We start from the raw sequence: 22555 nt of genomic DNA, 5'->3' as shown, positions 1-22555 counted from the left end.
CAATCGAGGAGACAACCACTCCTCTTAATCCCATGACTAAACTGCCTGCGAGCACAGCTATAGCCACCTCAACTGCGCCAGAAACCACGTCAGTTACGCTAAAGACCACTTCCCCAGCTGAGACTACACCAATAATTAGTAGTTCTACAGTAGAAGGGACAACCACCCTTCCCCTTCCTAGCACTTCACAACCTGAAACCAGTGCTGCAGTCACCTCTACCATAGGAATAACCTCCACCTCTCCTCCAGAGACGACTTCTGCAGCTCAAACTACAGCAATGACTACTAGCACTAGAAGTGAAGAGACAATCACACTTCCCCTTCTTACAACTTCCGAACCTGGGAGCACAGCAACAGCCACCTCAAGGTTTCCAGAGACCTCCACAACTCCTGTAGAAACCACAACCCCAACAGAGAGGACAACAAGAACTAGTACCACTGGAGCTGAAGTGACAACCACACTTTCCCTTCTTGCAACTTCACAACCTGAAAGCACAACTGCAGCCACCTCAACTGCTCCAGAAACAACCACAGTTCTGCAAGAGACCACTTCCCCAGCTGAGACTACACCAATAATTAGTACTTCTACAGTAGAAGCGAGAAGCACCATTCCCCTTCTTAGCACTTCACAATCTGAAACCACTGCTGCAGCCACATCTACCATGGGAATAACTTTCACCTCTCCTCTAGAGATGACTTCTGCAGCTCAAACTACAGCAATGACTAGTATTTCTAAAATAGAGGTGACAACCACTCTTCCCCTTCCTAGTACGTCACAACCTGAAACCAGTGCTGCAGCCACCTCTACCATTGGAATAACTCCCATGTCTCCTCTAGAGACGACTTCTGCAGCTCAAACCACAGCAATGACTAGTAGCACTAGAAGTGAAGAGACAACCACGCTTCCCCTTCTTACAACTTCAGAACCTGGGAGCACAGCTACAGCCACCTCAACTTTCACAGAGACCTCCACAACTCCTGTAGAAACCACAACCCCAACAGAGAGGACAACAATAACTAGTACCACTGGAGCTGAAGTGACAACCACATTTTCCCTCCCTGCAACTTCACAAGCCGAAAGCACAGCTATAGCCAGCTCTACCACAGCAGAAAAATCCACCTCACCTTTCCAGACAACTTCTTCAGCTGAAACTACAGCAATAACTAGTACATCTACAATCGAGGAGACAAACACTCTTCTTAATCCCACGAATACAGTGCCTGCGAGCATAGCTACAGCCACATCAACTGCTCCAGAAACCACCACAGTTACACTGAAGACCACTTCCCCAGCTGGGACTACACCAATAATTAGTACTTCTACAATAGAAGGGACAAGCACCATTCCCCTTCTTAACACTTCACAATCTGAAACCACTGCTGCAGCCACCTCTACCATAGGAATAACCTCCACCTCTCCTCTAGAGACGACTTCTGCAACTCAAACTACAGCAATGACTAGCAGCACTAGAAGTGAGGAGACAACCACGCTTCCCCTTCTTACAACTTCAGAACCTGGGAGCACAGCTACAGCCACCTCAACTTTTCCAGAGACCTCCACAACTCATGAAGAAACCACAACGCCAACAGAGAGCAAAACAATAATTAGTACCACTGGACCTGAAGTGACAACCACGCTTTCCCTTCTTGCAACTTCACAACCTCAAAGCACAACTGCAGCCACCTCAACTGCTCCAGAAACAACCAAAGTTCCGCAAGAGACCACTTCCCCAGCTGAGAGTACACCAATAATTAGTACTTCTACAGTAGAAGGGACAAGCACCCTTCCTCTTCTTAGCACTTCACAACCTGAAACCAGTGCTGCAGCCACCTCTACCACAGGAATAACCTCCACCTCTCCTCTAGAGACGACTTCTGCAGCTCAAACTACAGCAATGACTAGTACTACTAGAAGTGAAGAGACAACCACGCTTCCCCTTCTTACAACTTCAGAACCTGGGAGCACAGCAACAGCCACTTCAACATTTCCAGAGACCTCCATAACTCCTGTAGAAACCACAACCCCAACAGAGAGGACAACAATAACTAGTACCACTGGAGGTGAAGTGACAACCACACTTTCCCTCCCTGCAACTTCACATGCCAAAAGCACAGATATAGCCAGCTCTACCACAGCAGAAACAGCCACCTCACCTTTCCAGACAACTTCTGTAGCTGAAACTACAGCAATAACTAGTATATCTACAATCGAGGAGACAACCATTCTTCTTAATCCCACGACTACAGTGCCTGCGAGCACAGCTATAGCTACCTCAGCTGCGCCAGAAACCAACACAGTCACGCTAAAGACCACTTCCCCAGCTGAGAGTACACCAATAATTATTACTTCTACAATAGAAGGGACAACCACCCTTCCCCTTCTTAGCACTTCACAATCTGAAACCACTCCTGCAGCCACCTCTACCATGGGAATTACCTCCACCTCTCCTCTAGAGATGACTTCTGCAGCTCAAGCTACAGCAATGACTAGTAGCACAACATTAGAAGAAACAACCATAATTATTTTTCCTACTACTACACTACCTGAGAGCACAGCAGCAGCTGCCTCTTCTTTTCCACAGACATCTATTGCTCCTCTAGAGACCACTCTCCTAACTGAGACTACAGAATTACCTAGAACCACTATAGCTGAGGAGAAAACCACAGTTGCCCTTTCAAATACTTCCCCAGTTGAAGTTACCACTTCACTGGCTATCACCTCACCAGCTTCTGTGGCCACTTTCCTCACTGAGACCACAACTGGAGTCACTTCTATTTTACCATTTACATCCACAGTCCGTCTTGAGACAAGTTTGCCCTCTGAGACCACAAGAATTCCCAGCACCTCTACAGAAGTTGACACAACAACAGCTGCCCCTCTTGTCACTTATCCCACCGCAACCACAAGTGCTGTTACCTCCTCTTTAGCAGAGACATCCACAGTTGCTGTTACGGTGACTACTCCAGCTGAGACCCCAGTGACACTGATTCCCACCACAGCAGCTCTTAAAACATCCACATCTGCTCTGGAGACCAATTCCCCATCTGAGATCCCAATAGCTTTGGGCACCACTACAGAACTGGGGACACCCACAGCATCCCCTGTCACCACTGTTCTCGCCGAGACTACTAAAACATCACCCATTGCTACAGCAGGAGAGAGAAGCACAGTGACTCCAATCAGCACTACCCCTGCTGAGACCACAACAACTTACACTTCCACTACAACACAGGGAACAACCACATCTGCCCTTTTTACAACTTCCCCAGCTGAGACCACAACCGCTTTGGGCGTCCCTATCACAGGGGAGACAACAGCAGCCATCTCTGTGACAACCACAACATCGCTTTCACCTACCACAGCTGCATTGACAAGTAAGGGCATTGTTTTCCTCTTGGGTAGTCCTTGTAGTTGCAGAATTTTCTCCACCATAAGACCAGACCCATTTTAACCAGCAGGTTCCTGGATGGTCATCCTTTTGAAGACTCAAACTAAACATTTTTGAGAGTTTATCCATTTAGAATTGAGGTATGTTGAGGATAGCAAAAATGAATGTTTCATGCTACCTAGGACAGATGGATTTTATTTGGGCTTCAAGGGGCAAAATGTAGAAATTCCCAGAGTATAAGAAACAAGGGAGATATGAATCTAAAAGAAAGAAGAAATAGAACATATGGGAGTTTTTTATTATAATAATGTCGCCTGCTTAATGGAACCCTTTAAAATTGTTCGTTAACATCGATAAATATGGACGGGGGAGGGGATAGGAATTGATAAAAAAAAGGGTATTGGAATGGGAATTCTATGAATTTTTCTTGGTAGTTATTTCCCATTTACAACAACTTCTTGCAAACTTGAAATGAAAATATTAAGAACTAAGGCCCCAATCAGGAAAAGGCTTAAGTTCTTCATTGCGTGCGTAACCGAGCAATCTCACTAAAGTTAATGGAACTGAAAAACTAAAACTTAAAAAGTTAAAGCTTGGACGCACAAATGGAGTTAAACAATGTGATGCTCTTACAGGTGGTTAGGAAATCACTGCGATTCACAAAACCTGAGTTAGTCACCTAGAATCCTATACAATGAAAGAGGACAGAAGGGAGGAGGAGAGAGAGCACACAAGAGTGATTCTATACCCTTTGGTTTAGCGCACTCACCAAGGATATGGGAGACACAGGGTCCAGATCCTCTGCCCAAATGACTTTCTTTATCCTCAGTGCAACAGTTTGTCTTCCACATCCAGGTGAGGACCCTAACGACTGGGCTAAAGATTATGGAGGAGGAACTTCTCCTCCTCCTCTTCTCCCATCGAAGCTGCTTTGTGTGAACTCAACTGAGTGGCCTCCTCTGGGAGGCATGCTCAGGTTATTTTACCTCTGTACAGGGCCACTGCTGGAATATTGTGTCCAGTTCTGGTGTCCACAATTCAAGAAGGATGTTGCTAAATGGGAGAGGGTTCAGAGAAGAGCCCAGAGAATGAGTAAAAGATTAAAAAATATGCATTATAGTGATGCTCTCAAGGACCTCAATCTATTTACCTTAAGAATCAGCAGGTTAAGGGGTGACTTGATAACAATCTGTAAGGACCTGCCTTAGGAACAAATATTTGATAATAGGTTCTTTAATCTAGCAGACAAAAGTATTACAAGACCCAATAGCTAGAAGTTGAAGCTAGAGAAATTCAGAAGGGAAAAAATGTAAATTTTTAAACGTGAGAATAATCAATCATTGGAAAAATTTACCAAGGGTTGATGTGGATTCTCCATCATTGGTAATTTTAAAATCAAGATTGTTTAAGACCTGCTCTAATTCAAAAGGGGTTATTCTCGGGAAGTTCTGTGGTGTTCAGGAGGTCAGACTCGATGAGCACAGTTGTCCCCTCCAGCCTTGGAATCTATGAATATAGGGGGTTTGAAGAGAGTGCAAACTATAGTTACAACCACTGTTGGAGCAGTGTATGGGAACTTTAGTGTAATCAGGAATGAGGCCCAGTGAATACAAAATGCAAAAATGTATTCCAGAGGGAACTGCAGAGTGAATTTCTCATTCATTCTACATGTAAATTGTGAGAAACATAGAAAAATTCACAACTGGAGAGAAAATGTTGGAATGCTTAAGCTAAAACAAACACTGTGTATATTCACAATGACCATATATTACTGATATGCACATTCCTTAGATTTGCACTTAATATGTGCTGTAAGCCCCTATATAAAACAGTATAATGGAGATTCATTTCTCTACACAGATCGTGAAATAACTGAAATAATCGACCAGAAGACCATTAAGCCAGTGGAACAAAATAAAGATAATAATGTCACAACAACACAGACAACTCCTGTGGTTAAAACCACCACCATCACCACCACCAAAAGTACAACATTAGAGAGTACCACCAAAGCAGCAGCTTCTGTGATCCCAAACAAACCTGGGACCACCACAACGTATCTCACAACAGGAGCAGAATCCATCACCGCAGCCCCAGTGACCACTTCCACAGCTGAGACTAAAACTGCAGCTACCTCTATGTTAGCAGAGACATCCACTTCTGCTCATCCAGCCTCCACTCTAGCTGAGCCCACAGCACTAATGAGCACTTCCACATCACAGCCAACCACAATCACTCTGCCTGCTAGTTCAACGTCTGTTATGACCATTGCAGCCACCTCTGCAACACCAGAAACATCCACATCTCTTCTAGAGACCACTTTTCCAGGTGAGACTACAGCATTACTTGGTAACAGGACAGTAGAGGGGACGACCATTGTTGCTCTTCCTACCACTTCACTTCCTGAGAGCACAGCTGCAGCCACTTCTACTAATCCAGAGACATCCACAGCTCCAGAAGAGACCACTTCCCTGGCTGAGACTACACCAATAATTAGTGCTACAACAATAGAGGGGAGAACTACACTTCCCCTTTCTACAGCTTCACAACCTGAAACCACACCTGTAGCCACCACGACTGTAGGAGAAACAGCCACCTCTCCCCTTGAGATGACTTCTGTCCCTGAAACTACAGCAATAACTAAAAGCACTACAGTAGAAAAGACAACCGCAGTTCTTCTACCTACTACTACACTTCTTAGGACCACAGCAGCAGACACCTCTACTATACTAGAGACATCCACCTCTCCTGTAGAGACCATGTCTCCAGGTGAAATGACAGCAATAACTAGTACCACTACAATTCAAGAGACAACCACACTTCCCCTTTCTAAAACTTCACAACCCGAAAGCACAGATGTATTCGCAAGAACCATAGGAGAAACATCCACCTCTCCTCTAGAGCCTACTTCCCTATCTGAAACTACAGCAATGACTAGTAGCTCTACTGTAGAACAGACAACCGCACTTCCTCTTCCTACCAGTACACTTCTTAGGACCACAGCAGCAGCCACCTCTACTATTTCAGCGATTTCAACCGGTGCTCTGGAGACCTCTTCCCTAAATGAGACTACAGCAGTAACTGGTACCACTGCAGTAGCTGAGATAACCACAATTACTCTTCCTACTACTTCACCCCATGAAAGTACAGCTATAGCCACCTCTACTATACCAGAGACCTCCACCTCTCCCGTAGGGACCACTTCTGTAGCTAAGACTACAGCAATATCTAGTACCAGCACAGCAGAAAAGACAACCATGCTTCTCTTTCCTACTGCTTCACTACCTGGCACTATGGTATCAGCCACTTCTGTTATTCAAAAGACTACCACAGCTCTTCCAGAGACCATGTCGCTAGCTGAGACTGCAGCAACAACTACTACTACAATCAAGGAGAGAACCACAATTGTCCTCCCAACCAGTTCACTCTATGAGACCAAATCTCCTCTACAAACCACATCCACAGCTGAGACTACAGTAATAATTAGTACCACTACAACTGAAGAGACAACGAGACTTCCCCTTTCTACAATTTCACAACCTGAAAGCACAGCTGTATCCACAAGAACCATAGGAGAAACATCCACTTCTCCGCTAGAGACAACTTCTGCAGCTGAAACTACAGCAATACCTAGTACTACTACAATAGAGGGGATGACCTCACTACCTCTTTCTACAACACAACTTCTTAGGACCACAGAGGCAGCCACCTCTCCTATTTCAGAGACCTCAACTGGTGCTCTGGAAGCCTCTTCCCCAAATGAGACTACAGCAGTAACTGGTACCACTGCAGTAGGCGAGACAACCACAATTACTCTCCCTATTACTTCACCCCATGGAAGTACAGCTATAGCCACCTCTACTATACCAGAGACCTCTACCTCTCCCATAAGGACCACTTCTGTAGCTAAGACTACAGCAATATCTAGTACCAGCACAGCAGAAGAGACAACCACGGTTCTCTTTCCTACTGCTTCACTACCTGGGACTATGGCATCAGCCACTTCTGTTATTCAAAAGACTACAACAGCTCTTCCAGAGACCACTTCCCTAGCGGAGACTACAGCAACAACTAATGCCACTACACTAGAAGAGACAACCACCGTTGCCTTTCCTACCACTTCTCTTCCTGAAAGCACCACAGTAGCCTCGTCTCTTATTCCAGAGACCTCCACAGCTCCTTGGGAGTCCACTTCCCTGGCTGAGACTACAGCAATAACTAGTACAACTATAGTAGAAGAGACAACCACGGTTGTGCTTCCCACCATTTCATTACCTCAGAGCACAACCATAGCCACTTCTGCTAGTCCACAGACCTCCACCGCGCCACTTGTATCTACTTCCTTAGCAGAGACAGCAGCAATAACTACTGCCTCTACAGTCAAGGAGACAACCACACTTCCCCTTCCTACAATTTCACAGCCTGAAAGCACAGCTGCAGTTACAGCTCCTATTCTACAAACCTCCACAGCTACTCTAAAGACCACTTCCTTAGCAGAGACTGCTGCAATAACTAGTACCACTAAAGTAGAAGACACAGCCACGGTTTCCCTTCCTACCACTTCAGCCCATATGAGCACAGCTATAACCATTTCTACCATAGCAGAAACATTAACAACTCCTGTAGAGACCACTTCTGCAGCTGCGACTACAGCAACAACGAGTTCCAGCTCCATGGGGGAGACAACCACAGCTTCACCTCCTACCACTGCACTACCTGGGAGCATGGCTGTAGCTACTTCTACTATTCTAGAGACCTCCACAGCTCCTGTAGAGAGTACTTTCCAAGCTCAGTCTTCAGGAATAACTGGCTCCTCTACAGTGGAAGAGACTACCACGGTTCCTCTTCCTACCACTTCGTTACCTAAGAGTACACCTGTAGGGACATCTACCATAGCAGAAACACTCACAACTCCTTTAGAGACCGGTTCCTCAGCAGAGACTACAGCAGTAACTACTGCCACTACAGTGGAGCAGACAACCACAGTTACCCTTCCTACTACTTCCCCAGTTGAAACAACCACCACTCTGGCTATCACCACACCAGTCCCTGTGGCCACATCCCCCACTGAGACCACAACTGGAGTCACTTCTATTTTACCGTTGACATCCACAGTCCGTCTTGAGACAAGCTTGCCCTCTGAGACCACAAGAATTCCCAGCACCTCTACAGAAGTTGAGACACCCACATCTGCCCGTCTTGTCACTTATCCCACTGTGACCACAAGTGCAGTCACCTCCTCTTTAGCAGAGACATCCACAGTTGCTGTTACGGTGACTTCTCCGGCTAAGACCACATTGACACTGATTCCTACCACAGCAGCTCTTAAAACATCCACATCTGCTCTGGAGACCAATTCCCCATCTGAGATCCCAATAGCTTTGGGCACCACTACAGAACTGGGGACACCCACAGCATCCCCTGTGTCCACTGTTCTAGCTGGGACTACTAAAACATCACCCATTGCTACAGCAGCAGAGAGAAGCACTGCGGCTCCAATCAGCACCACCCCTGCTGAGACCTCAACAACTTACACTTCCACTACAACACAGGCAACAACCACATCTGCCCTTTTTACAACTTCCCCAGCTGAGACCACAACCGCTTTGGGCGTCCCTATCAGAGGGGAGACAACAGCAGCCATCTCTGTGACAACCACAACATCGCTTTCACCTACCACAGCTGCTTTGACAAGTAAGGGCATTGTTTTCCTCTTGTGTTTCCTTTGTAGTTGCAGAATTTGCTTCTCCATGAGTTCAGACCCATTTTAAGCAGTAGGAGTCCGGGTTGTCATCCTTCTGAAGTCACGCATTAAAAGAAACAATTTTTATTAGGGTTTATGTAATTCGAATGGAGATATTTTGTGGCTAAAAAAAATGAACTTTTCATGCTACCTAGAGTAATTGAATATTATTTGGGATAGAAATGGCAAAATGTAGACTTTCCATGGGTATAGGAAACAAGGGAGATATGAACATAAAAGAAAGAATAAATAGAACATATGGGAGTGTCTTATTATAAAAATGTTGCCGGCTTAACTGAAGTTAAATAATCTTTTCCAAACTTATTAACGAACATAAATAAATGTGGGAGGAAAGGGGATACAAACTGACAAAAAGGGTATTGAAACAGGAATTCTCTGAATTTTTCTTGGTCATTATTTCCCATTTACAAGAGTATCTTGAAAGCTTGAAAAGGAAATATTAAGTACTAAGGCCCCAATTCAGGAAAATATTTAAGTCCTTCAGCATGTGCTTAACATTAAGCATATGACTAAGTTCGTCCCTCTTCAGCAAAGCACTCACGCAACTGAGCAGTCTCACTGAAGTCAGCGGCACTTAAAAAGTTAAAGCCTGAATGCGCAAATGGCACTCGCTCTTGTGATGCTCTTATAGGAAGTTAGAAGATCACTGTGTATCACGGAGCCTCAGATAGACACCTAGGCGCCTATAAAATGAGTGTGCAGGGATAGGAGGAGAGAGAGAGAATGTGTAAGAATGATTCTATATCTTTTTCATTAGAGCCCTCTCCTGGGATGTGGGAGATTCAGGACCCAGATCGCCTGCACAAATGATTCATTATTTATCGACAGTGCAACAGTCAGTCTTCCACATCCCAAGTGAGGACCTGAACCCACTGGGCTAAACGTTATGAGGAAGGACATTCTCCTCCTCCTCTCCCCCCGAAACTGTTTTGGGTGAACTGACATGAGTGGCCTGCTCTGGGAGGCATGCTCAGGTTATTTTACCTCTGCAGTGAATCTCCCATTCATTCTACATGTAAATTGTGATAAACATAGAATAAATTTACAACTGGGGAGAAATTGTTGGAATGTTCAACCTAAAACAAACAATGTGTATATTCACAATGACCATGTATTATTGATATGCATATTCCGTCGATTTGCACTCAACATGTGGTATAAGCACCTATGTAAAATAGCATAATGGAGATACATTTCTCTACACAGATGGTGAAATAACAGAAATAATCGACCAGAAGACCATTAAGCCAGTGGAACAAAATAAAGATAATAATGTCACAACAACACAGACAACTCCTGTGGTTAAAACCACCACTACCACCACCACCACGACCAGAAGTACAACATTAGAGAGTACCACCAAAGCAGCAGCTCCTGTGATCCCAAACAAACCTGGGACCACTGCAACGTACCTCACAACAGGAGCAGAATCCACCACCGCAGCCCCAGCGTCCACTTCCACAGCTGAGACTAAAACTGCAGCTACCTCTATGTTAGCAGAGACATCCACTTCTGCTCATCCAACCTCCTCCCTAGCTGAGCCCACAGCACTAATGAGCACTTCCACATCACAGCCAACCACAATCACTCTGCCTGCTAGTTCAACGTCTGTTATGACCATTGCAGCCACCTCTGCAACAGCAGAAACGTCTACATCTCCTCTAGAGACCACTTTCCCAGGTGAGACTACGGCATTACTTGGTAACAGGACAGTAGAGGGGACAACCATGGTTGCTCTTCCTAGCACTTCACTACCTCAGAGCACAGCTGAAGCCACCTCTACTATTCCAGAGACATCCACATGGCCTCCACAGACCACTTCTCCAACTGAGACTACAGCAACAACTACTACTACACTCAAGGAGAGAACCACAATTGTCCTCCCAACCAGTTCACTCTATGAGACCAAATCTCCTCTACAAACCACATCCACAGCTGAGACTACAGTAATAATTAGTACCACTACAACTGAAGAGACAACGAGACTTCCCCTTTCTACAATTTCACAACCCGAAAGCACAGCTTTATCCACAAGAACCATAGGAGAAACATCCACCTCTCCGCTAGAGACAACTTCTGCAGCTAAAACTACAGCAATAACTAGTACTACCACAATAGAGGGGATGACTTCAGTACCTCTTTCTACAACACAACTTCTTAGGACCACAGAGGCAGCCATCTCTACTATTTCAGAGACCTCAGCCAGTGCTCTGGAGACCTCTTCCCTAAATGAGACTACAGCAGTAACTGGTACCACTGCAGTAGCTGAGATAACCACAATTACTCTTCCTACTACTTCACCCCATGAAAGTACAGCTATAGCCACCTCTACTATACCAGAGACCTCCACCTCTCCCGTAGGGACCACTTCTGTAGCTAAGACTACAGCAATATCTAGTACCAGCACAGCAGAAGAGACAACCACGGTTCTCTTTCCTACTGCTTCACTACCTGGGACTATGGCATCAGCCACTTCTGTTATTCAAAAGACTACCACAGCTCTTCCAGAGACCACTTCCCTAGCGGAGACTGCAGCAACAACTAATGCCACTACACTAGAAGAGACAACCACCGTTGCCTTTCCTACCACTTCTCTTCCTGAAAGCACCACAGTAGCCTCGTCTCTTATTCCAGAGACCTCCACAGCTCCTTGGGAGTCCACTTCCCTGGCTGAGACTACAGCAATAACTAGTACAACTATAGTAGAAGAGACAACCACGGTTGTGCTTCCCACCATTTCATTACCTCAGAGCACAACCGTAGCCACTTCTGCTAGTCCACAGACCTCCACCGCGCCACTTGTATCTACTTCCTTAGCAGAGACAGCAGCAATAACTACTGCCTCTACAGTCAAGGAGACAACCACACTTCCCCTTCCTACAATTTCACAGCCTGAAAGCACAGCTGCAGTTACAGCTCCTATTCTACAAACCTCCACAGCTACTCTAAAGACCACTTCCTTAGCAGAGACTGCTGCAATAACTAGTACCACTAAAGTAGAAGACACAGCCACGGTTTCCCTTCCTACCACTTCAGCCCATATGAGCACAGCTATAACCACTTCTACCATAGCAGAAACATTAACAACTCCTGTAGAGACCACTTCTGCAGCTGCGACTACAGCAACAACGAGTTCCAGCTCCATGGGGGAGACAACCACAGCTTCACCTCCTACCACTGCACTACCTGGGAGCATGGCTGTAGCTACTTCTACTATTCTAGAGACCTCCACAGCTCCTGCAGAGACTACTTTCCAAGCTCAGTCTTCAGGAATAACTGGCTCCTCTACAGTGGAAGAGACTACCACGGTTCCTCTTCCTACCACTTTGTTACCTAAGAGTACACCTGTAGGGACATCTACCATAACAGAAACACTCACAACTCCTTTAGAGACCGGTTCCTCAGCAGAAACTACAGCAGTAACTACTGCCACTACAGTGGAGCAGACAAGCACAGTTACCCTTCCTACTACTTCCCCAGTTGAAACAACCACCACTCTGGCTATCACCACACCAGTCCCTGTGGCCACATCCCCCACTGAGACCACAACTGGAGTCACTTCTATTTTACCATTGACATCCACAGTCCGTCTTGAGACAAGTTTGCCCTCTGAGACCACAAGAATTCCCAGCACCTCTACAGAAGTTGAGACACCCACAGCTGCCCGTCTTGTCACTTATCCCACTGTGACCACAAGTGCTGTCACCTCCTCTTTAGCAGAGACATCCACAGTTGCTGTTACGGTGACTTCTCCGGCTAAGACCACATTGACACTGATTCCTACCACAGCAGCTCTTAAAACATCCACATCTGCTCTGGAGACCAATTCCCCATCTGAGATCCCAATAGCTTTGGGCACCACTACAGAACTGGGGACACCCACAGCATCCCCTGTGACCACTGTTCTAGCTGGGACTACTAAAACATCACCCATTGCTACAGCAGCAGAGAGAAACACTGCGGCTCCAATCAGCACCACCCCTGCTGAGACCTCAACAACTTACACTTCCACTACAACACAGGCAACAACCACATCTGCCCTTTTTACAACTTCCCCAGCTGAGACCACAACCGCTTTGGGCGTTCCTATCAGAGGGGAGACAACAGCAGCCATCTCTGTGACAACCACAACATCGCTTTCACCTACCACAGCTGCTTTGACAAGTAAGGGCATTGTTTTCCTCTTGTGTTTCCTTTGTAGTTGCAGAATTTGCTTCCCCATGAGTTCAGACCCATTTTAAGCAGTAGGAGTCCGGGTTGTCATCCTTCTGAAGTCACGCATTAAAAGAAACAATTTTTATTAGGGTTTATGTAATTCGAATGGAGATATTTTGTGGCTAAAAAAAATGAACTTTTCATGCTACCTAGAGTAATTGAATATTATTTGGGATAGAAATGGCAAAATGTAGACTTTCCATGGGTATAGGAAACAAGGGAGATATGAACATAAAAGAAAGAATAAATAGAACATATGGGAGTGTCTTATTATAAAAATGTTGCCGGCTTAACTGAAGTTAAATAATCTTTTCCAAACTTATTAACGAACATAAATAAATGTGGGAGGAAAGGGGATACAAACTGACAAAAAGGGTATTGAAACAGGAATTCTCTGAATTTTTCTTGGTCATTATTTCCCATTTACAAGAGTATCTTGAAAGCTTGAAAAGGAAATATTAAGTACTAAGGCCCCAATTCAGGAAAATATTTAAGTCCTTCAGCATGTGCTTAACATTAAGCATATGACTAAGTTCGTCCCTCTTCAGCAAAGCACTCACGCAACTGAGCAGTCTCACTGAAGTCAGCGGCACTTAAAAAGTTAAAGCCTGAATGCGCAAATGGCACTCGCTCTTGTGATGCTCTTATAGGAAGTTAGAAGATCACTGTGTATCACGGAGCCTCAGATAGACACCTAGGCGCCTATAAAATGAGTGTGCAGGGATAGGAGGAGAGAGAGAGAATGTGTAAGAATGATTCTATATCTTTTTCATTAGAGCCCTCTCCTGGGATGTGGGAGATTCAGGACCCAGATCGCCTGCACAAATGATTCATTATTTATCGACAGTGCAACAGTCAGTCTTCCACATCCCAAGTGAGGACCTGAACCACTGGGCTAAAAGTTATGAGGAAGGACATTCTCCTCCTCCTCTCCCCCCGAAACTGTTTTGGGTGAACTGACATGAGTGGCCTGCTCTGGGAGGCATGCTCAGGTTATTTTACCTCTGCAGTGAATCTCCCATTCATTCTACATGTAAATTGTGATAAACATAGAATAAATTTACAATTGGGGAGAAATTGTTGGAATGTTCAAGCTAAAACAAACAATGTGTATACTCACAATGACCATGTATTATTTTGATATGCATATTCCGTCGATTTGCACTCAACATGTGGTATAAGCAGCTATGTAAAATAGCATAATGGAGATAAATTTCTCTACACAGATCGTGAAATAACAGAAATAATCGACCAGAAGACCATTAAGCCAGTGGAACAAAATAAAGAGAATAATGTCACAACAACACAGACAACTCCTGTGGTTAAAACCACCACTACCACCACCATCACGACCAGAAGTACAACATTAGAGAGTACCACCAAAGCAGCAGCTCCTGTGATCCCAAACAAACCTGGGACCACCGCAACGTACCTAACAACAGGAGCAGAATCCACCACCGCAGCCCCAGCGTCCACTTCCACAGCTGAGACTAAAACTGCAGCTACCTCTACGTTAGCAGAGACATCCACTTCTGCTCATCCAACCTCCTCCCTAGCTGAGCCCACAGCACTAATTAGCACTTCCACATCACAGCCAACCACAATCATTCAGACTGCTAGTTCAACATCTGTTATGACCGTTGCAGCCACCTCTGCAACAGCAGAAACGTCTACATCTCCTCTAGAGACCACTTTCCCAGGTGAGACTACGGCATTACTTGGTAACAGGACAGTAGAGGGGACAACCATGGTTGCTCTTCCTAGCACTTCACTACCTCAGAGCACAGCTGAAGCCACCTCTCCTATTCCAGAGACATCCACATGGCCTCCACAGACCACTTCTCCAACTGAGACTACAGCAACAACTACTACTACAGTCAAGGAGAGAACCACAATTGTCCTCCCAACCAGTTCACTCTATGAGACCAAATCTCCTCTACAAACCACATCCACAGCTGAGACTACAGTAATAATTAGTACCACTACAACTGAAGAGACAACGAGACTTCCCCTTTCTACAATTTCACAACCCGAAAGCACAGCTATATCCACAAGAACCATAGGAGAAACATCCACCTCTCCGCTAGAGACAACTTCTGCAGCTGAAACTACAGCAATAACTAGTACTACTACAATAGAGGGGATGACTTCAGTACCTCTTTCTACAACACAACTTCTTAGGACCACAGAGGCAGCCATCTCTACTATTTCAGAGACCTCAGCCAGTGCTCTGGAAGCCTCTTCCCCAAATGAGACTACAGCAGTAACTGGCACCACTGCAGTAGGCGAGACAACCACAATTACTCTCCCTACTACTTCAATCCATGAAAGTACAGCTATAGTCTCCTCTACTATACCAGAGACCTCCACCTCTCCCGTAGGGACCACTTCTGTAGCTAAGACTACAGCAATATCTAGTACCAGCACAGCAGAAGAGACAACCACGGTTCTCTTTCCTACTGCTTCACTACCTGGGACTATGGCATCAGCCACTTCTGTTATTCAAAAGACTACCACAGCTCTTCCAGAGACCACTTTCCTAGCGGAGACTGCAGCAACAACTAATGCCACTACACTAGAAGAGACAACCACCGTTGCCTTTCCTACCACTTCTCTTCCTGAAAGCACCACAGTAGCCTCGTCTCTTATTCCAGAGACCTCCACAGCTCCTCAGGAGTCCACTTCCCTGGCTGAGACTACAGCAATAACTAGTACAACTATAGTAGAAGAGACAACCACGGTTGCGCTTCCTACCATTTCATTACCTCAGAGCACAACCGTAGCCATTTCTGCTAGTCCAGAGACCTCCACCGCGCCACTAGAATCTACTTCCTTAGCAGAGACAGCAGAAATAATTACTGCCTCTACAGTCAGGGAGACAACCACACTTCCCCTTCCTACAATTTCACAGCCTGAAAGCACAGTTACAGCTCCTATTCTACAAACCTCCACAGCTACTCTAAAGACCACTTCCTTAGCTGAGACTGCTGCAATAACTAGTACCACTAAAGTAGAAGAGACAGCCACGGTTGCCCTTCCTACCACTTCAGCCCTTATGAGCACAGCTATAACCACTTCTACCATAGCAGAAACATTAACAACTCCTGTAGAGACCACTTCTGCAGCTGCGACTACAGCAACGACGAGTTCCAGCTCCATGGGGGAGACAACCACAGCTTCACCTCCTACCACTGCACTACCTGGGAGCATGGCTGTAGCTACTTCTACCATTCTAGAGACCTCCACAGCTCCTGCAGAGATTACTTTCCAAGCTCAATCTTCACGAATAACTGGCTCCTCTACAGTGGAAGAGACTACCACAGTTCCTCTTCCTACCACTTTGTTACCTAAGAGTACACCTGTAGGGACATCTACCATAACAGAAACACTCACAACTCCTTTAGAGACCGGTTCCTCAGCAGAGACTAAAGCAGTAACTACTGCCACTACAGTAGCGGAGACAACCACAGTTGCCCTTCCTACTACTTCCCCAGTTGAAACAACCACCACTCTGGCTATCACCACACCAGTCTCTGTGGCCACCTCCCCCACTGAGACCACAACTGGAGTCACTTCTATTTTACCGTTGACATCCACAGTCCGTCTTGAGACAAGTTTGCCCTCTGAGACCACAAGAATTCCCAGCACCTCTACAGAAGTTGAGACACCCACAGCTGCCCGTCTTGTCACTTATCCCACCGCAACCACAAGTGCTGTCACCTCCTCTTTAGCAGAGACATCCACAGTTGCTGTTACGGTGACTTCTCCTGCTGAGACCACAGTGACACTGACTCCCACCACAGCAGCTCCTAAAACATCCACATCTGCTCTGGAGACCAATTCCCCATCTGAGATCCCAATAGCTTTGGGCACCACTACAGAACGGGGGACACCCACTGCATCCCCTGTCACCACTGTTCTCGCCGAGACTACTAAAACATCACCCATTGCTACAGCAGCAGAGAGAAGCACTGCGGCTCTAATCAGCACTACCCCTGCTGAGACCACAACAACTTACACTTCCACTACAACACAGGCAACAACCACATCTGCCCTTTTTACAACTTCCCCAGCTGAGACCACAACCGCTTTGGGTGTCCCTATCAGAGGGGAGACAACAGCAGCCATCTCTGTGACAACCACAACATCGCTTTCACCTACCACAGCTGCTTTGACAAGTAAGGGCATTGTTTTCCTCTTGTGTATCCTTTGTAGTTGCAGAATTTGGTTCTCCATGAGTTCAGACCCATTTTAAGCAGCAGGAGTCCAGGTTGTCATCCTTTTGAAGTCACATAGTAAAAGAAACAATTTTTATCAGTGTTTATCTAATTCGAATGGAGATATTTTGTGGATTAAAAAAATGAACGTTTCATGCTACCTAGAGTAATTGAATATTATTTGGGATAGAAGTGGCAAAATGTAGACTTTCCATGGGTATAGGAAACAAGGGAGATATGAACATAAAAGAAAGAATAAATAGAACATATGGGAGTGTCTTATTATAAAAATGTTACCTGCTTAACTGAAGGTAAATAATCTTCTTGAAACTTATTAACGAACATAAATAAATGTGGGTGGAAAGGGGATAGAAACTGACAAGAAAGGTATTGAAACAGGAATTCTCCGAATTTTTCTTGGTAGTTATTTCTCATTTACAACCTTATCTTGAAAACTTGAAGTGGAAATATTAAATATTAAATCCCCAATTCAGTAAAATTAACATCCAGAAAGTAGGAAATGGAAAAGAGCAAACTATAGATTGACTCTCTTATATATGTTCAACATGTAAATTGTGATAAACATGCATAGAAAAAATTCACAACTGGGGAGAAAATGTTGGAATGTTCAAGCTAAAACAAACACTGTGTATATTCACAATGACCATGTATTATTGATAAGCATGTTCTGTTAATTTGCACTCAATATGTGGTATAAGCACCTATGTAAAATAGCATAATGGAGATACATTTCTCTACACAGATGGTGAAATAACAGAAATAATCGACCAGAAGACCATTAAGCCAGTGGAACAAAATAAAGATAATAATGTCACAACAACACAGACAACTCCTGTGGTTAAAACCACGACTACCACCACCACCACGACCAGAAGTACAACATTAGAGAGTACCACCAAAGGAGCAGCTCCTGTGATCCCAAACAAACCTGGGACCACCACAATATACCTCACAACAGGAGCAGAATCCACCACTGCAGCCCCAGTGACCACTTCCACAGCTGAGACTAAAACTGCAGCTACCTCTATGTTAGCAGAGACATCCACTTCTGCTCATCCAACCTCCTCCCTAGCTGAGCCCACAGCACTAATGAGCACTTCCACATCACAGCCAACCACAATCATTCAGACTGCTAGTTCAACATCAGTTATGACCGTTGCAGCCACCTCTGCAACAGCAGAAACGTCTACATCTCCTCTAGAGACCACTTTCCCAGGTGAGACTACAGCAGTAATTAGTACCTTTACAGTAGAGAAGAAAATAGTATGAGTTTCTCCGATGCTTACTTCAGGTATAAATGCCTAGACACATGGATAGTCAATGGTAACCCCTGCTTTTTACTATAGATTTATATTTTACAGTGTTCTGCCATTATTCTTAGTAGAAGTAAAACCACATACTCATGTCAGCCAGCTGTTCTGCCCAACTTAGAGATGGCATCCTCAAAAGTACCACAACCCACTCTATGTACTGCTTGCACTTCCCTTCAGATGACAGCTTCCTTCTTCCCAGCCACCACTTCCCAGCCAACAAGCGAGACCTTTTCTTGGGCTAGATTCTTTAGACAGGGCCAAAAAAATGCTAATTGGGAGGCTTTGGTCTTTGAAGGGTATCATTTCCAAAAGCACCTAGGGTATGTCCAGATTTTCAGTAGGACATAATCACTCAGATCAGGGGTTCTCAAACTGGGGGTCGGGACCCTCCAAGGGCTCGTGAGCTGTCAGCCTCCACCCCAAATCCTGCTTTGCCTCCAGCATTTATAATGGTGTTAAATATATTTAAAAATGTTTTTAATTTGTAAGGCTTGCTATGTGAAAGGGGTCACCAGTACAAAAGTTTGAGAACCACCGACTTAGGTGCTTCTGAAAATGTTACTCTAAATGTTCAAATGTTTCTATTGTTTCTTGGGATGAGTTAGAATGCAGACTCCTTGGGGCTCAGCTCCACACCTTCGCTGTGTGAGAGGGAAGGTCATACAGCTTTCCAGGAGCATGCATGGAGGAGATCTCTGAGCCAGCTCTGAACAGGACAGCCTGGACGGCATGGATGGGGCAGACCAGGGAAGAGGCCATGAGATCCACATTTACATGGATCTAGTGGTCCCTACAGGCTATAGGAATTAAAGCCAGTGGTCAAATGGAAAAAAAAATGGTCCCCCTGCCAGATGGAAATTTTTCATTAATGTTTTGTGCTTAAAAATCTTCAAAAGTTCAAACCATTTCGACCAGTTCTAGTGCAAATGATGTAAAGGGGCTGCAGGGTGAATGGCAACCTGTGCCCCCTCTGAGTGTGTCTTGGAGTCAATTTCACTTTCCCAAGCCACCCACACAGAGCCGCATTACTTAGGACATATACAGGTGATGTGAGCTTCAAGCCACCCTTACTCATGCTGAACAGTATTTTACTCATTGACTAGTCTCATTGAAGTCAATGGACTATACTTAGAGTCAGGGACTATTCTGCAGGACCAAGCATGGCAGAATCTGGTCTTATGGATGTTAGGAACATGATGTCAGATGAAATTCAACAGAGGCAATTGCTAAGGAATACATAGGCTTGGAAGTATAAGATTTTTATTGATAAATGTCGGTAAACGTCACTTCCACAGTACACACACAACCTGATGAAACAATATTTCCATTGATAATAATGGAAATTTACAGATAGGCAAAGTCAGAAAAATGCTGCTTCAGAACTTCTCAGAGTTTGCTTTAAAGATGTTCACTTTGTATATTTTTATATATGATGTTGAGAATTTGTGTATTAGCAAATACTTTAACTTTCGGAATTTCAACATCTATTGCCATTAAATAATTATTGTCTGACACTCCCCACTGACACCCCTCAAACAAAAAAATTAAACGCTTAAAACTCAATTTTGCACAATGTGAACATTAAAATCAATTTAAAAAAATTAAAAATGTTTAAAAATAAACATCTATAATATCTGTCAAAATTATAAAATATTAAAATCTAATTCTGCAAATGCCAGTAATAGAAGGAACAGTTGTTTGCTTAGATCTAATCTCGCAGGTAAACTCTATCAATGTCATTGTGAGCAGAGCACAGTGTACGAAGCTTCCAAATAGTACGAAAAAAGTTCTGCATATTGTTATTTTGCATAGCTAGAGACAGTCCGATATTCCAATACAATTCGCAGTCTAAGGATAATGGCTTAATGGTTCCCTTAGGAAAATAAAAAATACTTTTATATCCAATATTACTGCATCTGTTTTCCCACCTACATATTCTTACTGTCATCATGGGTGAGTTCATTGATTTTTCATTGTTATTTCTTTTTTTGCAGCTGTTTCACCAACCTCAACCCCCACTCCAGCAATTGAACATTTCACAGTGAACTTCACCATAACCAATCTCAAATATGATTCACAACTGGGATCTCCTCATTCTACCCGGTTCAATGCTACTGAGAAAGTCTTGATCTCCTTGGTAAGTGTTACTCGCTCACAGCCGTTCCGGGCACTTTGGGATCTCTGGTGCTCTCAGCAGTACGACAGACTAATGACATCCTCTCTTTGCCAGCTCAACCCAATATTTGGAAACAGCAGCATCGGCCCATCTTATATAAGATGTGAAGTGACAGCTTACAGGTAAGGATCCAGGGGCAGAGATTACCATATTACCCTACAATGTGAAGGTTCATTTGCTGTCATTTTGTTCGGCATTGGACAGTCACTAGCAAATAATTTAAACACAGGATCAGATCTGACATTGGCTTTTCTATTCCAGACCGGTGAGAGCTGGGAATGACACCGGTATAGATGCCGTCTGCACCTACAGGCGCGACTCCACGGCTCCCCCGTTTGACAGAGTGGGTGTTTACCATGAAATCCACAACAAGACAAATGGCATCACCCAGCTGGGCCCCTACACCCTGGAAAAGGACAGTCTCTATGTCAATGGTAATCAGCCAATTTCTTAACAGTTTTGTTTACTGCCCTTTCTGGACCATCCTTGCATCTACTTGTCACTTACTTCCCTCCCCTCATGTCTAGTTGCCCTCTGATCATTTTCCCCTCTCATTCCAGGTTATAACGAAGCACCAGCTCTGCCAAGTGAGTATAGTTCAGAATGATCCTTACTGAAATAATTGGAGAGATACAAACTTTCAAAATGTAACATAAGAGAGGAGTTGAATAATGCTTGTCTAGAACTGTGAGTCTGCTCACAACGGAATGGAATTGGCCCTCTAAGGAGAACTGTCCGTAGTACCCTTGGGGGGAATAAAACCCCATTTGTGATTTTTATTTGTGGAATTGTAGATGGGTTTTAGTGTGTCTGTACGGGTGAGCTCATTGATTTTTCATTGTTGTTTCTTTTTTAGCAGCTGTTTCGCCAACCTCAACCCCCGCTCCAGCTATTGAACATTTCACAGTGAACTTCACCATAACCAATCTCAAATATGATTCACAGCTGGGATCTCCTCATTCTACCCAGTTCAATGCTACTGAGAAAGTCTTGATCTCTTTGGTAAGTGTTACTCGCACACTGTGTCTCCGGGCAGTTTGGGGTCTCTGGTGCTCTCAGCAGTACGACAGACTAATGACATCCTCTCTTTGCCAGCTCAACCCAATATTTGGAAACAGCAGCATCGGCCCATCGTATATAAGATGTGAAGTGATGGCTTACAGGTAAGGATCCAGGCACTTACATTTATTTATAACACGACAGTCTGGGGACACATTTACTATCAGTTGATTTGGTATAATAATAAAGTGTAAATATTCCCCTCTTGCATAATTAAGTCCTATGATACCTTTGTCACTGTGGATGGAAGAAGAACACGTTAATGTGAGCACAGGTTTCTAGGGGACACTGAATGGTTAAAGCTTAATACATGGCCTATTTACATTATTGATAGAACATCATTAAGGGGATTATTTTACATTCCATTAATAGGTGTACTTATGATTTGCCATGTTATGGTA

At 44.6% G+C, this 22555-nt stretch overlaps 3 protein-coding genes across 3 annotated transcripts in view; all 3 read left to right on the top strand.

Moving 5' to 3' along the window:
- The first annotated feature begins 23 nt into the window (after window positions 1-23).
- Window positions 24-4328, top strand: LOC120391947 (cell wall protein DAN4-like). Its single transcript, XM_039516212.1, has 3 exons — window positions 24-297; window positions 2692-3375; window positions 4219-4328. The coding sequence occupies exons 1-3, from the start codon at window positions 33-35 to the stop codon at window positions 4326-4328; spliced, it is 1059 nt and encodes a 352-aa protein (XP_039372146.1). The 5' UTR covers window positions 24-32.
- Window positions 4329-5251: 923 nt separating this feature from the next.
- Window positions 5252-7152, top strand: LOC120391946 (mucin-5AC-like). Its single transcript, XM_039516210.1, has 2 exons — window positions 5252-6865; window positions 7081-7152. Exons 1-2 carry the CDS (start codon window positions 5528-5530, stop codon window positions 7150-7152), a joined length of 1410 nt encoding a protein of 469 aa, XP_039372144.1. The 5' UTR covers window positions 5252-5527.
- Window positions 7153-7517: 365 nt separating this feature from the next.
- Window positions 7518-22555, top strand: part of MUC16 (mucin 16, cell surface associated) — a 48594-nt gene continuing 33556 nt past the window's right edge. The window contains 10 exon segments of the mRNA XM_039516209.1: window positions 7518-9083; window positions 10360-13317; window positions 14595-17546; window positions 18349-18822; window positions 20914-21056; window positions 21150-21217; window positions 21357-21529; window positions 21656-21682; window positions 21952-22097; window positions 22191-22258. Coding sequence (XP_039372143.1) covers window positions 8114-9083; window positions 10360-13317; window positions 14595-17546; window positions 18349-18822; window positions 20914-21056; window positions 21150-21217; window positions 21357-21529; window positions 21656-21682; window positions 21952-22097; window positions 22191-22258 — 7979 coding nt within the window. The 5' untranslated portion in view covers window positions 7518-8113.

Source organism: Mauremys reevesii, linkage group 26 (assembly GCF_016161935.1).
Source record: "Mauremys reevesii isolate NIE-2019 linkage group 26, ASM1616193v1, whole genome shotgun sequence".
NCBI lineage: Eukaryota > Metazoa > Chordata > Testudines > Geoemydidae > Mauremys > Mauremys reevesii.
Note: the sequence above shows the minus strand (reverse complement) of the source record. Positions and strands in the feature narration are given on the sequence as shown.

What these genes read in the sequence shown, in the direction of transcription:
- LOC120391947 (XM_039516212.1), top strand. Translation starts at nt 33, where the DNA reads ATGACTAAACTGCCTGCGAGCACAGCTATAGCCACCTCAACTGCGCCA. An exon ending in AATGACTACTAGCACTAGAA is followed by an intron (nt 298 to 2,691) that starts GTGAAGAGACAA and finishes ATACTTCCCCAG; the next exon opens with TTGAAGTTACCACTTCACTG. An exon ending in TACCACAGCTGCATTGACAA is followed by an intron (nt 3,376 to 4,218) that starts GTAAGGGCATTG and finishes CTTTATCCTCAG; the next exon opens with TGCAACAGTTTGTCTTCCAC.
- LOC120391946 (XM_039516210.1), top strand. Translation starts at nt 5,528, where the DNA reads ATGTTAGCAGAGACATCCACTTCTGCTCATCCAGCCTCCACTCTAGCT. An exon ending in CATCCACAGCTGAGACTACA is followed by an intron (nt 6,866 to 7,080) that starts GTAATAATTAGT and finishes ACAACTTCTTAG; the next exon opens with GACCACAGAGGCAGCCACCT.